Source organism: Cheilinus undulatus, linkage group 1 (genome assembly GCF_018320785.1).
Source record: "Cheilinus undulatus linkage group 1, ASM1832078v1, whole genome shotgun sequence".
NCBI classification, from domain to species: Eukaryota; Metazoa; Chordata; class Actinopteri; order Labriformes; family Labridae; genus Cheilinus; species Cheilinus undulatus.
This window is the reverse complement of record NC_054865.1, coordinates 45,710,700-45,726,154: the sequence shown is the minus strand read 5'-3', so window position 1 is coordinate 45,726,154 and position 15,455 is coordinate 45,710,700. Positions and strand designations below refer to the sequence as shown.

General features: G+C 38.9%; 1 protein-coding gene across 1 annotated transcript; it reads right to left on the bottom strand.

The window, feature by feature from the left end:
- Nucleotides 1-61: 61 nt before the first annotated feature.
- On the bottom strand, nt 62-15,060 carry LOC121509128 (fibronectin type III and SPRY domain-containing protein 2). Its single transcript, XM_041786364.1, has 13 exons — nt 14,858-15,060; nt 14,491-14,755; nt 13,712-13,807; nt 13,359-13,592; nt 13,148-13,170; nt 11,137-11,258; nt 9,134-9,298; nt 8,869-9,003; nt 6,504-6,657; nt 5,773-5,906; nt 4,767-4,899; nt 3,720-3,896; nt 62-312 (listed from the first exon to the last, which is right to left on the bottom strand). Exons 2-13 carry the CDS (start codon nt 14,743-14,745, stop codon nt 63-65), a joined length of 1,878 nt encoding a protein of 625 aa, XP_041642298.1. The 5' UTR covers nt 14,746-14,755; nt 14,858-15,060; the 3' UTR covers nt 62.
- Between the last annotated feature and the right edge of the window lie 395 nt (nt 15,061-15,455).

Below are 15,455 nucleotides of genomic sequence, written 5' to 3'. Positions count from 1 at the left end.
ATTAAAAAGTTCCTTCACCTCATACAAACCCCAGTTTGGGTTTTAAACCCATTAATCTGGTTTCAGATGAACGCATACTCAGGAGCCTCAATCCCGTTGTGTAGAGTAAGAGCCCCAGGGTTGTCCAGGCTAAAGCACGGCTGGACATAATTTCGGAAGTGGCATTGAAAGGTATGCAGATGTTGCTCCAGATCCACATTAAAGAAGGACAGAGTCCCTCTCTCGTAGTCCAGGGCCACTCCTAACCGCACCGGGTTCACAGTAATCCTTAGGTCTGGACTGCAGCCATTGTGTAGGAATTCATATTTATGCCTAAAGAGAAAAAATAGGTTATGTAGCACTAGAAGAAGTATATAGAGCTTTCTCCTCTTTTCCTGTATAGGGATGTGTCAGTCATTATCAATGTCATGCCGAATCATGAGCCAGCAGCAGGACTTTGAATGGCTCCAGATTAAAGAAGAGAAACGTAATTGTTAAATCGTGTGGGGGCTGTATTAACATTTACAATGAAAGCCACATTAAAGCCTTGTGTGTTTGCTGCTCTGATTTTCTACATGTGACAATTCAACTCTCCTGCTTTGTTCTAAGGAGGGTTGCCATAGAAACACTATGAAAGTAACAGATCTTTAACCATGGGCTTCTGCTGCCTTCAATAGGTTTAGCTTTGCAGTGAGCAAATGCACTTTTTTTTTTTTTTTTTTTTTTTTTTTTGCTTAGGACGAGAAAATTTCAGTTGGCTAAATTTAGTCTTGGCCTAGTTTCTGTGAACTGCAGTAGTAGTCCCTGAGAGGATCAGTGAGCTATTTATTGTATCAGATTGACTGAAAAAAAAATCTGTATTCGCTTTCCGGGAGTATTCCTGTAAAAATGATGGTTTCTTCTCTAAGATGCCAAATAAAGAGGACAGACGAGTACACTGGAAAAAGTTGCTGCATCATAGTAAGCTCTAGAGCAGAGGTTCTCAACTGGTCAAGACTCGGGAGCCACCATCTTTTCTGAAATAAGAAATCCCGACCCAAACTCCTGAACATTTTCAACAACTGAAATCAAAATTTTAAATAACATTTAAGTATTTTACCATATATGAAACAAAAAAAGTGTGTGATTGTAGATACCTTAAATTAATGTACATGGATATATTGTATTTTATTTCAATCGTGATAATAGGGCATACATTTTTTTCTTGATATCTGAGAAATTAACACATTGAAATGACACCAGTTTTGTTTCCACCAGAAAAGGAGTTAAATATGTTTAGATTTTGAGAATATTACCAAAACATGCTTGCTATCATGGAAAAACCGCAAAACATATAAATAAAAATATATCTTCACAGATCTTCTATACATCCTGATCTTGATGCCAATATTTTTCCCAGGCACACCTTCGCATCCCACTAAAACCAGCTCTGTGATCCACTTTTGTGTCCCGACCTACCAGTAGAGAACCCCTGCTCCAAAGCTTTAACTTACCACCAAGTTATTAGTAAGTCTAATGATGGTTTTCCTCAATTAATGACAGAAAATAGTGAAATGTGTCTTAGCATTTCTAAAAGCAGTCTCTAATTTCTCCTTTTGTTTAAAACGCATTCAGTTTTAGACATGTGCTACACAAAAAAATATGAGCATTTTCCATCGTTAAAAAGAGGATTTGGGCCTTTTCCTAGTTTCAAACTGGTCAAGATTGTGTCAAAATGCTGGATAAAAAAATAATAGGAGATATAGGAGGTGAAAATGGCACATCCCTGCAGATTGTTTGTGAACAGGCTGCTCTCAGACAGGCCATTGAGATTGTAAATGCTCAGTTTCATGTTTTACATCTAGAGTATGAACTACTGCTCTCTGGTAAATGTTCCAGGTTTCCCTGCTGTAGACCGAATATGTTTATTCCTGTGTCTATAGAGCTATTGTATTTAACAGCATATCAGGCTAGATTGGTGCTGGATTGGACTATGAGTTCTCTTGCATTTTGCACTGATAGTCTAAGAATTGAAAGGTTGATGGTATGTATTGTAGATTGTTTTAGGGAAGTTATTTATTAATACTTAATATGGCTGCAGCAAGGGGGCAATAAAGTTTATCTTATTTCAAAAAGCTAGTTGAAATGTTAATTCCTCCTTTGAGATCGCACAGACCTCTTTTAAAGGTGACTTATCATACCCCTTCTCTGCCTTTTAACAAAGCCCCCTGTGGTCTAAATTGAATGTCTGCAATTAAGTGCCAAAGGAGTTTTTGACCCCATATAAACCAGCTCTATATAGCCTTTCTCAAAGCCCTGGCTTTTAGCGTGTGTCTTTAAATGCAGATGAGCTCCTCCTACCCACCGTCTCTTCGGTGGAACATACTGACAGGCACAGCTGTATGCGCCCATGGGTGGAGATACCAGGTATTATTCAGATATAATAGCCAAGGTTACAGTGCCATTTAATGTCTCCATGTGGTATTGCCTTCACTACAGCAACACAGACATGTATCGAGGAGACAAATTGCTTCCCTGTCAATGCTATCTTCAGTGGTAATGACATCGGTGTAGAAAAGGCAGTATTTGTTGGTTTTTTTTTTCCTTAAATGACTCTTAAAAAAAAAAAATGGATCGGATAGGGAGCACAGTGCAGGGAGTGCATGTCGTGCTTGCTCACATCCATTAGGTGGGTAGCACTTTATGTCAGGGGGCCCTAAATACCTAGTAATATTAAAGTTATAAGTGGTTATTATCTAGTAACTTCTCAAGACTAAGATGGTAATTACCAAGTAATATGCTTATGTTTTGAATCATTTTAACTCTGAAATAAGGTAATGTTAAGGAAGTATTTACCTTGAAACAATGAATTAATTATCAAGTAATTCCTTGTAATATTGTTACAATTCTCCAGTAATTAGGCATTATTTTACCCTAATCCTAACCTTCACCCCCAAAAAGTTACTTGAAAATTATTCAGGAGGGACTAGAAAATTATCTTATTTCTAATAAATTACTTGGCAAAATACCACTTGATTACAAGAGAATTGCCATAAAATCACAAGGAGTTATTTGAAAATGAACACATTATTTCTAGGCAAATACTTCCTTAATATTACCGTATTTCCAAGTTATTACTTGTTAAAATGCAGACTAGGTAATTACCGTCTTATTGTTGAGAAATCACTCGATAAATATAACTTATTACTATAGAATTACTAGATAATTAGGGCCTATTTTAATAAAGTGCTGCCCCAAAATGCATTGTGATGGTATGAGTGTCATGACGGATAAAGACAGTGAAGCTTCATTACCGTGCCGCCACAGAAATGCACCTGGAAGACCTACTGACTCAAGAGGAGCAGATTCTGAACAGACCATCAGATGTCATGTTTCCAGACATGTGGGCCTCCAACAAAAGACTAAGTTGGCTTATTGTCCTTTCTTGGGTTGATAGATGTTCCAGAAAACCAAATATTTGCAAAAATATTCTTTTCATCATGTTTTTCCTTGAATATGAAATTGATTATATAACGAAATTTCCTATTTTCCTTTCTTTGAAAAATCATCTCTCTTCTACAAACTGCTTTGATTAAAATGACATTACATGTGTTATGTTATTACACCAAATAATTGGACCTTTTCATGTGTTGAAAGTGAGAATTTAAAGTAGTTTGCTCTGTTTTAATAACCTTGAACAGAACACATGGCAAAATAAGATCAGCACAGTGAAAAATTAAATAAAGGCTGTGTTTTGTTACCTGGTTGGAGTGAGAATGTGTCTCATACACCAAGACGTGTTGTTGGCTCCGAGGTACGAGTTCCTCTCGGTGTCCTCATACGCTACTCCAATCCTAAATTCAGTCCCATCATCCACCTCAATCTCCCAGTAATGTCTGCCCCGCACTTGAATCAAATCCCCCAGGACAGCGACACACCTGGACACATAAACACACTTTAGTATACACACCAGTGGCAGGCACACTGAAGATCAAGCCAAAATCTCAAGGTATGTACTACTCATCCATGCAAAACAGCTTCTTTAAAGGAGACATATTATACCCTTTTAAGACAAGCTTAAATTGGTCTCAGAGGTCCCCAAAACATGCCTGTGAAGTTTGTTGCTGAAAAAACATTCCAGTATAGGATTTTTGTACATTTAAAACCCCCTCTGTTTCAGCCCTTCTCAGAACGAGCCGTTTCTGTGTCTGTGGCTTTAAATGGTGATTAGCTGTCTGACTCCGCCCCTGACCACACCCCTCTCAGGAAATGGATGCAGTACTCCTGGTACTACAGACACTTTTATCCAAAGGTTAGAACTTGACTGGGATTTGAACCATCAACCGCCCAGACCATAGTCAGCAGGATAACCCATTGAGCTATCCAGCATCTCAGCTGGTAGTTGAGAAGATCAGTAGAGGAGGGCAGCACTTTCCTCCAAGTGGGGGAGGGCCAACCAAACCTGGGGGCGGGTGCTTACGCTCCTGGTGAGGTCACCAGGAGCTAATTCTGAGAACAGCTTGTTTCAGCACACATTTTCTGAAAGGTGGAGAAAGAGTGGGGGAGAGGGAATGGATTTTTCTGGTATTTGAGGGGATTGTGGACAGGCCAGGGGCACATATTTGTGTTAGAAAAGTCTGAAAAAGTGATTTTTGCATAATATGTCTCCTTTAACACAGGTTACATTATCTGTGTTGTAGCATTGTAGGAATTATGTATGATTGTTGAAATTCCCAGGGAACACCTACACTTGACTCATCTCACTATCTAGGAACCACATATCTACACTCAGCCTTTCTCCTGCTTACCTGGCAAAGGTGTTATCCTCTAAGGCCATAGCGCTGATGGGTAGCTCCTCATCTCCATAGAACATGGTGAAGCCATCTTCAGAGATGGACAGACAGGGATGAGCAGTGTCCTCCAGGAGATAGAAGAATGTACCTGCACAAGTAAAAAAAAATTATAATATGAATATGCAAAAAGCTGACAATTTATCACCATAAATTGTGTACTTTAATTTACTTTTAAGGCCTTTTTATTCAAGTATTTCTACTTGTGGTACTTAGACTTATGTCCCAGGTAGTAAACAGTACACGAAATCTGACACATTGTTGCTAAACCATCAAACAAAACCTGAAGCCAGAGTAGAAAAAGTGGAAGAATATTGTACTCAAGTAAAAATAATTATTTTTACGTTTATTCAAAGTACTGAATAGTAGCTTTTAATACCAAGCTTTACAGCCAATACCTAACATGTTTATCACATTCGTTCCCAATCTGGGCCCACAACGGGTTGTAACACCAGTACAGAGTATCTAGAAATAAATATTGAACATTAGATTTTGGTTTTGCCTTTATTATAAACTAGACAGCTGAAAAAGGAGACAGGAAATACACTGAAAGAGAGAATTAGGGAAGACAGGACCAAACAATGACAGGACTGAGATGTGAACCTGCAACCAATGCATTGAGGGATGTAGCTTCTGTGTACAGGTGACTTCCCTTTTTTTCTAATATTGCTCAATTTTTTTATTGTGCACAAATATTTTTTTGATTTGAAATACTTGAAAGTTGAAACTCCTTGGGACTCATATATTCAGTTAGACTGAAACTGATGATGCTTCTTGAAGGTTTACAGGGTAAACAAAAATGCATCAATGATAATAACTGAGGAGAAACAACACTGACTGGCAGGAGATGTTTCTGTATTCTCATAAATGTGTAATGCTTCTTTCACCACATCAAATGTTGTGAGCAAATTGTTAACCCCTTGTGCTTAGCACAATAAACACGCCAATGCATGATGCTTCTTACCAGTAGTGGACACAGTCATAACTTCACTCCTGTCGCTGGGCCCTCCGATGTTAACCGCTCTCACAGATATTAGATAACGCCGTCCTGACTGCAGCTGGATCAGACACTGGCAGGTGGGCACAGCTACAATAGACCTGAGGGATTAAACAGACCAATTATCTTTTAAAATATGTTAATGCACCACAGGGTAAATTAATCAGAATTATTGTTTATCTCTTATTTACAGTCAATAGTTGAGCCTTACTGTATCATCTTAATACCAGTTCAATTTAATACAATTTAAACTCCACTACAAAAAAATATGCAAATGACATGGATAAATGGTGTGACTGTGCCCCGAAGTGACCTGATAACAACAATTAAAGTTGCATCCGATGTGAGGACAGTGTTTTAGCAGAGGCTAATGATGCTGCAGCAACTGAAGCTAAGAATAGATGTTCTGGGGCAGAGTGAGTCTTGATTCAGCAGCTCTATAACCAAGGGAATTTAAGAAATGCTAGGTAAGCACTAAAACAGGCTTGTTTATGGATGTATTGAAGCAGAAGCTTTAATAAAGGACAGCCTGTGAGGACAAATATCATGGGACTCCGCAGCTTTGAAGCACTGCATGACTAGTGGAGCATTTTAGCCTTATAGCAAGTGCAACTGCCTCTTTGTGAAAATTTTAATTGAAAGCACAATGAAATCATGATTTATCTCCCTACATTTTATCATATTAACATAGTTCTTACTCTGTAATATTGCTCTGTGTGCCATCAGTTCCCATCTCACTGAGCTCCACAGTGTAAGAGTCCACAGGGTTGGTGTTTCCTGACTCCCAACGGATCAGAGCGGCCTCTGTACAGCTGGTACACTCCCTCTGCTTTATCACTGGAGGTGACGGCACTGGGAATATAAGACACAAATGCTTGAATCTTTGAAAACTGAGTTTTTCTCTCTGCATTTGACCTTTCATACACATGCTAACAGAATTTTAGGTCATTTTAAATGCACTTTTTGTGAAACTCTTTCCAAGGTGAAGATTTTTAGACCTGTTTGATGTCACTGGTGAGCAGTATTACCACTTTTGTTAACGTGACAATGGTGGACACCAACTTGTGCTGGTATTAACATTGCCACTTGGATTTTTTACATGCATACACATACAAAAACAGTCGCTGTCCAACTATGTTGATGAACAGAGATGCCTGAATGGAGCTCACTGCCGCTTCATAGAACACAAACGCCAGCGTCAGTAGTTTTGGATGAGACCTGATTCAGGTTGGTGGAACTACTTTGAAAATAAAATTGTCATTACAGAGTAATGGTGAGAACATTTTTACATGTCAATGAGGGGGTGGAAGATAAATCATCAAATTAAGTCAAATTACTGTAATTGAGTAGATTAGCAGTAGATAGTTGTGATTTTTGTACTTTTCTGAGTACATTTTGAAATCAATATTTTTACTTCTACTTAAGCAAGTAACTAGTGTGTAATTTTAACTCCACTCTGAGTGAAATGGTCATTTGACAATGATGATCCACCAATGTTATTTCAACTTTGTAAAGAGTCAGTTAATCTACGGTCCATCCACTGCAATTTCAAATCTAGAGGGATGTGTGGGCAGAACTTTCCATCATGCCCTTGGGCAGAGTGTTCAGATGTGTTTTATATGTGTTGCATTGTGTTTAGATGTTGTCTGCTGTACAATAATCCTTGCTGGGGTTCTTTTGGTCATGTTTTTGTTGTGAGACACATGTGCACCATGAGTGAAGTTATCCACCGAGTTAGAGTTCCCGCCTGTGACTTTAAGTTCCCCCTCAAGGATGCATTGTGGGTATTCTTAAACATTGCCTTGCTATGAGGTTGACTCTTTGTTGTGTTTTCTCCAGAGGATGCCCACCTTGTTAAATTTTTAAGAGTTACAACAGCTCTGTCATACTGCAAAATATTTAACACTTTCAAAAGTGTAGTTTATATGTATATTGGACAAATATAGACACTTCTAAAGTGTTAAATTTAACATCATATGAGTTAAATTAACACTGTCAATTTTGCTGTGTACTTTATAATAGAAGTGTATCTTTACCGGAAAATCCTAGTTGGAGATCTGTTCTCTTGTTTTTCTTGCCAATAAGGAAAGATATATATTGCTGTACATCTCCTCGGTAACTACTCAGTACTTTAAATAAACTTTGATTTACAACTTTTTACATTTTCTTGAGTGGATTTACGGACCAGTAGACCAGTACTTTTACATGAGTCCAATAGTTGTGTACTTTTTCCACCTCTGTCAAAGACACTGCTGCTTTCTTTGAGCCAGCTGCTTCACCCACACAGCCAAAGCCAGACTGCTGTTGATATGGCGTGCACTTCACAGCATATAACAATGAATTTTTGCATTTTTATGTGGACAAACATGAACGTGCATGTGTGGACGGTATTATTATTGAAATCAGAGGAGGAAAACCTACAGTTTCAAAAATAACTGCCTGTGTTTAGAACGGGCCTTAGTGTAAAGTTTGGATGAACATTCTAAAACAGATTGATATTTGCTTAATAAATAAATAAACTTAATAGGATCCACATCATAGCTTTCCTTTGCTGGCTGACAAGTTAACTAAAAAACTCATTGTTAAGGGTTTTGGGGTGGCCAATCAGATTTCAGGAGGCCTCTGATCAGCATGGCTGCCTCCAGATACGCCCCATAAAGCAATAAGGGGAGGTGCAGATGGCTCACCTCCACATTCAGACACGAACTACACAAAGCTGCCATGTACGATAGGAGTGATGGTGCTTGAGGATGATAAGCACAATATGATTTGTAAATCGGACCCTTAGATGGAGCAGATAGTGGAGCTAACTATTGTAATTTATGTTACCGTTGTCTGCTGTAAATCTTTTTTTTTATTCATCAGGGTGTTATGAATCAAGATGTCATTATTATTTGGCTGTCAAGATTGCTGTGGGCCAATAACATGGACCACTGACTGCATTTGGCCCGCAGACCATAGTTTGGACAATCCTGGACTAGATGATATTTTCATCAATGTCCATCTTGTAAGTGCTGACAAAATAAACCAAAAAGACTGAAAAAGAAGTGTAACTTTTACTACCTGTCATGTATAAAGCCTTCTCACTGGCTGGGCTGATTCCTGTGGTGTTGGTTGCCGTCACCCACAGTTCATACTGAGCGTTGGGCAGCAGATCAGTCACAGTGCAGTGGGTCTCCTTTACTTTGACCTTACTCTCTGAAAAAGCAAGCACAGGTTTCATTGTGGCTGTCAGATCAAAACACATTACTTATTTTCAACAGCAGATCCCATTTCAACAGTAGATGGTGTTATCATGCAGTGTGAGCCTGCAGTCTCTGTGCTGGACCTTGCACTGCACTGGTGCTGACTGCTGGCGTGTCCTCCAGCACAGGTCTGTAGTAAAGCTCGTAGTACTCCACGGTGTCATCAGAGAACAGGCTCCAGCAGACACGCAGCGATGTCTGGGTGGCAGAGTTTGGCATCTGGGGGTTGATCACTGGGGCGGATGGAGCTGTTTTTATAATAAAGTGGACATACAAATAATGTGGTTTTGTTGTCAAGCAAAACCATTCAAACTAAAATAACTGTACAGAAGGAGTACTGAATAAAATGTCAAGCAGTATCTTCTAATGGAGGCCAAACACTGACAAGACTGTGCTTTTATCTGTTATTAATCTTATTTGTGCGAAGATTATTACCCTGGAGTTGGACGTCTCCATCAACAGTCAAAGTTGTGATACCCTCAAATAGCATTATGGCCCTTTACTATGAGATTTTGAGGCCCTTTGAGGCATATTTGTATCGTTAATAGGATTGGCTTTGACTTGATTCTGTTAAGATTTGTAATTCTTGCTCTGTTGTACATCTACTAGCCTGTCTGTTCACTGAGCAAGACAAACAGCAGAGTCAGGCTCCCGTCATGTGTAGGCATGTTAAGGCAATAAAGTTGACTGTGATTTAAAAAAAAAGAGCTGTAGCCATGGTTTCTACATGAATTTTCAAACATATCTTGAACTTTGCAGCACGGAAGATTTACGTGGACAACTATATTAGTGTCATTAACTGTATGTAGAATGTGGTTACAATTTCATCCTCTGTTCTTGAGTTATGTCCATAAATAATGACCATAAAATGTTTTGACACAGTTGTATCACAGTAAATTTGTCCTTTGAGATACTTTTTTGTTTTATAATATTATATTATAAATTCATTCTACCTGTCTGCTGCCAATGCAGGGGCATATGAGCACAGCTTGAAAATGTACTTTCTATAACCACAAACTAAACACAGGTGCATTGCAAGAACTTAGAATATTGTAGATAAGTTAATTTATTTCAGTAGTTCAAATAAGGACACATATATGATACAGATTCACTACACAAAGAGTGAAAAATCTAGAGTATTTCTTTCTTTATGACAATTTTCATGATTATGGCCTACAGCTAATGAAATACCAAAATTCATAATCCCCAAAACTAAGAATATTTAAAAAGACCAATAGTAAGAGATTTTCTAATACAAAAAAATGTTGGCCTTCTGAAAAGTATTTCATTTTTATGCACTCAGTATTTAGTTGGGGCTCATTTTGTACAAATTACTGCATCAACTGGTATGGCGTAGAGGTGACCAGCCTATGGCACTGCTGAGGTGTTATGAAAGCCCAGGTTGCTCTGATAGCTACCCTGAGCTCATCTGCGTTTTTGGGTCTGGTGTCTCTCTTCTTCCACTTGACTATATACTAAATAGGTTCTCTTTGCTTTTCAGGAATCAAGCACAGTGATATTATGGTTATTTAACCAGCTTTTTTTTACTTTTGGCTGTGTGGGCAGGTGCCATGTCCTGCTGGAAAATGAAATCAGTATCTCCATAAAGCTAAGTGCTCTGAAATGTCCAGGCAAATTACTGAGTTGACTTTGGACTTCAGAAAACACTGGCCCAACACCAGCAGATGACATGGCACCCAGAACCATCATTGACTGTGGAAACTTTACTCTGGACTTCAGGCATCTTGGATTCTGTGCCTCTCTGACCCTCCTCCAGACTCTGGGACCTTGATTCTTAAATGAAATGCAACCTTTACTTTCATCTAAAAAGAGAACTTTGGACCACTAAGCGACAGTCCAGTTCTTCTTCTCCTTAGTCCAGGTAATATCATCACTACCCAGGATGCAATGCATAACAATAGAAGCCTAGTTGTGGATTTATTTTCTTCTATAGATGCAGAAGTCTGGCATGTTTCTTTATCACAAATCTAGCGTACTCCTGGCGTGTTTCTAAGCGATTACGCCAGCTAGCTGTCGTTAATGGATTGTTGGTGGAAGAGAAAGAAGTGTGTTTTTTTAATCAGACCTGGAACAACATTTATGGAGTCCATCATGGTTTTGACATCTGAGAGGTCAGCTAGTGGTGTGTTAAAGTCCAGACGTGTTGTTAAGGTGAGGTCTTGTTCCCCTTTGGCAAACTCCTCGATTCTTGGGAAAACCACAGGAATACAAACAAGTGTTTGAAATGTTCAAAATGATGGCATTCACATTGTGTATTTCAAACCATGCTACTACCAATTTGGTCTCCAGGAGCAGAGAGGTAGCTTTTTCTGAGCTAATGACAATAAAGTTATAGTTTTTGTTTTTTTTCAAAAGGCAGCAACACTTCAGTCATTTTTATCTTAAAGGTTATGATGCATTTTATTAGACTGCACTACTACTACCACTACAACAACCAATAACAGGGATATCCAAACTACTTTTACTGAGGGCCACATACTGAAAATAAAATTATGACTGCACCACTTTGCTTTACCTCACCTTAAGCATGTTAAAGGTTAAGGGTTATGTGCATATATGAATATGCTTAAAACACAGCATTAATCACAGCTTCCCCTAATTGCCTAACAAGGCAAAAGCCAACTGTTATTGAAGATTTTGGGGAGGCCAATTAGATAGTTCATGCAGCAGATAGGGGAGACACGGACAGCTTATTTCCATATTCAGATAATTCACATAAAATCGGATAAAATGTTGGTTTATGGTTTGGGTAAGGGTTAAGGTTACGGTTAGAAAACCAAAAGATAAACATCTAAAAACCTGACTGGCATTACCTGATTACAAAACATTTAATAAAACAGTCTGCTTACAAGAAAAAAACTCATCCTCCATGAAAACATTCTAATGTGGCAAATGTAGCTTATGTAGCTCCATTACCTGCGTAAGCCATGTAGATAATGGAGATATAAAGCTAACATAGCTATGCGGCTAATGTAGCTAAAACTAATCTTACAAAAAACCTTCATATCTACTCTCTCCATCTAGCTAATTTAGCTTCAGCTGTCTGCTAAAGATCGCGTTGCTAAGGCTGATTTAGCCATAAAAATGTAGCTAATGCAGCTACATAGCCAACACTGCTAAAGCTAAGATCACAAAGCATTTATGTAAGCTACATAGGTGTGTTGTTTTGTTATTTATGTTAGCTTTAGCTACATTTGCTAAAAGTCACATTGCTTAAGCACGCATTGCTAAAGTGAGCCACATTATGTGTAACTCCCCCTAAAACACGTCTTAACTAATCCTGGATTAGACTTCTGATATTTTTCTCTATTTCATCTATTGATTTTTTTTAGTCTGTAATGTTTGCAATGTGATCATTTCATGAATGGAACAGCCACACTTTGTTTATGAATAAAGTGGAATTAAAAGATTTAAAAAGGAATACTTTGTACTGGAAAATCATGACACTTCCTTCTGAAATATACAGTGTCTCAGATGAACTGCCTGTGAGAGTGGCTGTCAGAAATGTACAGTCCACAGCCAGACCCCTCTTGTTAAAACAGCAGCACTGCTGAATATGGAACCTAAAAAGCACAGTTCAGTCCATCCCAAGCCTAATGCTGTAAAGCAGGACATATTTCATTATTTTCAGAATTTTCTCAGGCCAATCAAAAGTGGACCATGGGCTGAATATGGCTTCTTAGATGTAGTTTGGACACCCCTGTTCTATAAAGACATTAAAATGAGCACCATCACACTCTCCCAGTTGATGCAATAGCCTTTTCAGTTCAAACATGCCATATAAAATAGCTACAGAGAAAGAATAACACCTTTTAAATTTGTTGTTAATACTAGCATGCTGTTAGATGTTCAAGTCAGCAGTTGTTTTGAGGTATTTTCACTTTGTCAGTACTTTAAACTAACAAAAAAATCTGAATATTTCTTCTTTTACTGGTTTACAAAGTTAATATTAGTCTGAAACCAAACAAAAACTCTTGGTCATGCAATATCAACCATGTGCGACTAACAGTTAAAATCATTTTGCAGTTATTCCAGTCTTACACTGTGCAACAAACTCAGTGCTGCAAGATAATTACCTCTTAATGGTGGGCATAACTGTCTGTCAATACATGCAAAATAAAAAAATAAAGAAGTAAAACATCTAGGATTTCATATTCACAAAGATGAGCTTTTAGGATAGATTAAGTTTTTTGAAGCTAACTACATTAAGATAATGACACCAAAATCATCTAAATAATTTCCAGATTTGAAGGACAGGCACTCAACACTCAAGAACACGAGAGCTACCTTCAGGAACAGCCTCTTGTCTTGGCTGCGGTAAATCTCCTGGGCCGTCTCAATGAGCTCTTTGGAGGCATCCATTGCACGGCCACAAGCCAGCAGCTGGTTGTATAGTGCCTCCAGCTTCCCTTTCTTCTCCTCCTCCAGACCAGCCGCCCTCTCATCATATCTCTGAGACAACGTCTGCAGCACATCATTGTAGTGCTGCTCCAAGTGCTGCTCCTGACGGCCAAAATTCTCCTGTGCACACATTTATAAGATCATATAAAAAACACACCTACAATAGAGCCTTTGCCAGAAAAGTCCACATGAAAACAATCTGTTTTCACTAAATTAAGTCTTCCAAGTTTGATATTTACCTCCACGGTGAGAAAGATTTCCTCCAAATGACCAGCAAAGCTCTCCATCTCAGCAACTTTTCCTTGCAAACGATTTCTGATTGTGTCTGTTTCACTCTAAAAATGATAAAAATCCATAAAACAACCATAAACTCACATGAGAAACAAGCCATTTTTGAATATGTACAGCTATGTGCACAAGTTCTAGCCATATGGGGCGCCAAGGATTCATCACAGGGCCCGACGTGCCACATTACGGGGCAAGCTCAATGGCATCTCCTGTGTACGGGCCTCTTCATCTCTGGTAATACGCCTGGAGACCGCCAGTGGTTTTAAGGCCCTTGGGACATCCACAGTCCAACCAGGGGCTCATGGTAACCCTTCTACCCACTCAGATGGTACCCAAGCCATGCTCACTCGCCACATCCATCCTTAATCAGCCCTAGAGGATTGGGCTTTGTTCTTTATCATAAGAGTGTTTTCCCATGCCCTTGGTAATACACAGTGACACTGGGAGCTTTACTAGGGGTGTGTCAGTCCTCCTAACCCTAACCTGCCCCATGGTGCCCTCAGGCAGGCTTACTTACCACATCTGCGCCTTATTTCAGCCTCAATATTTGGCCCAAACTGTATATTGTTGGTGAACTGTGTTTTCAACTAGTTTGCTCTACTCCATCTATATTTGTTCTCCCATTTCTACCAAATCCTATTTTGAAAAGTGATTTCAATCCCATGTTGGCTTCCTAAAATTGAGAAAGAGGATGAAAAATATTTGACCAGAGCTGTGTTAGTGTCCCCACCTCTGGTCCTCCCTCCATAAACACGTCATCCTCATCATTTCCATCTTCCGCCCCAGTAGGAGACGGAGGGATGTCTTCACAGGGCTCAAAATGAAGGGACTCATTGGTGTTGACAGAAAACTTTTGGAAGGTTCTCCCTCTGTCTGAAGTCACATTGTAGGGTTCCATGGCGGTCGACGCTCTGCTTAAATCGTGGTGCTCAGATTCTTCTGCAATCACGTCCAATCTGCCTCCTCTGATCTCATAAAAGTCCATGAGGAGAAGACTGTGGGACATTTGCACAGCAAAAAAATTAATTTAACCATAGCTCGACAACAGCCAATGAAATAAAGTATGAAGGATGCAAATCAAATTATGGCAGATTTACCTGGATAATTTAGTGAACCAGTCTTTTCTAAACAACCATTTCAGACCAATAGTGGCGTCCGACAAGCCAACTGTGTGTAAGCAGTCCAACCCTCACCCAGAAACTGTGACAAAAATAGATGGGTCTCAAGTGCTCATATGTCACTGGCATGCCAAACATTCACGCAGGAAGTTTGTTATTTCGCGAATAAAACATTCTTAGGTCAAGTGGATGTCTTAGTTATGTTAATACTTGAAAAATGAACGATTTGTCCCACTTTCAACTTATGTATTAATCACTCTCTTGATTTAAGAACTGGAAATCCCCGAAAACACGTGATTTAAAGGCCAAAGTTGAGCACAATACCAGGAACATTATGGCGCATTCAATGCTCCTCGTAATCATCATTTATCCAAACGCTTTTGTTAAAATCAACGAAAAATATGGCCTCTCATCCGCTTTCATTTAAATAATAAATGAAAACAAAGGTAACCTAATTACTAAAAAGTGTTCGTTTAAGGTTTTTATGTGAAAAACGTCGACCTGTTTCCAATTAAGGGGCAAAATTTTTAAGAATTGCATGACATCCGTTGACAAAGCGCTGTTTCACTTGCGTGTT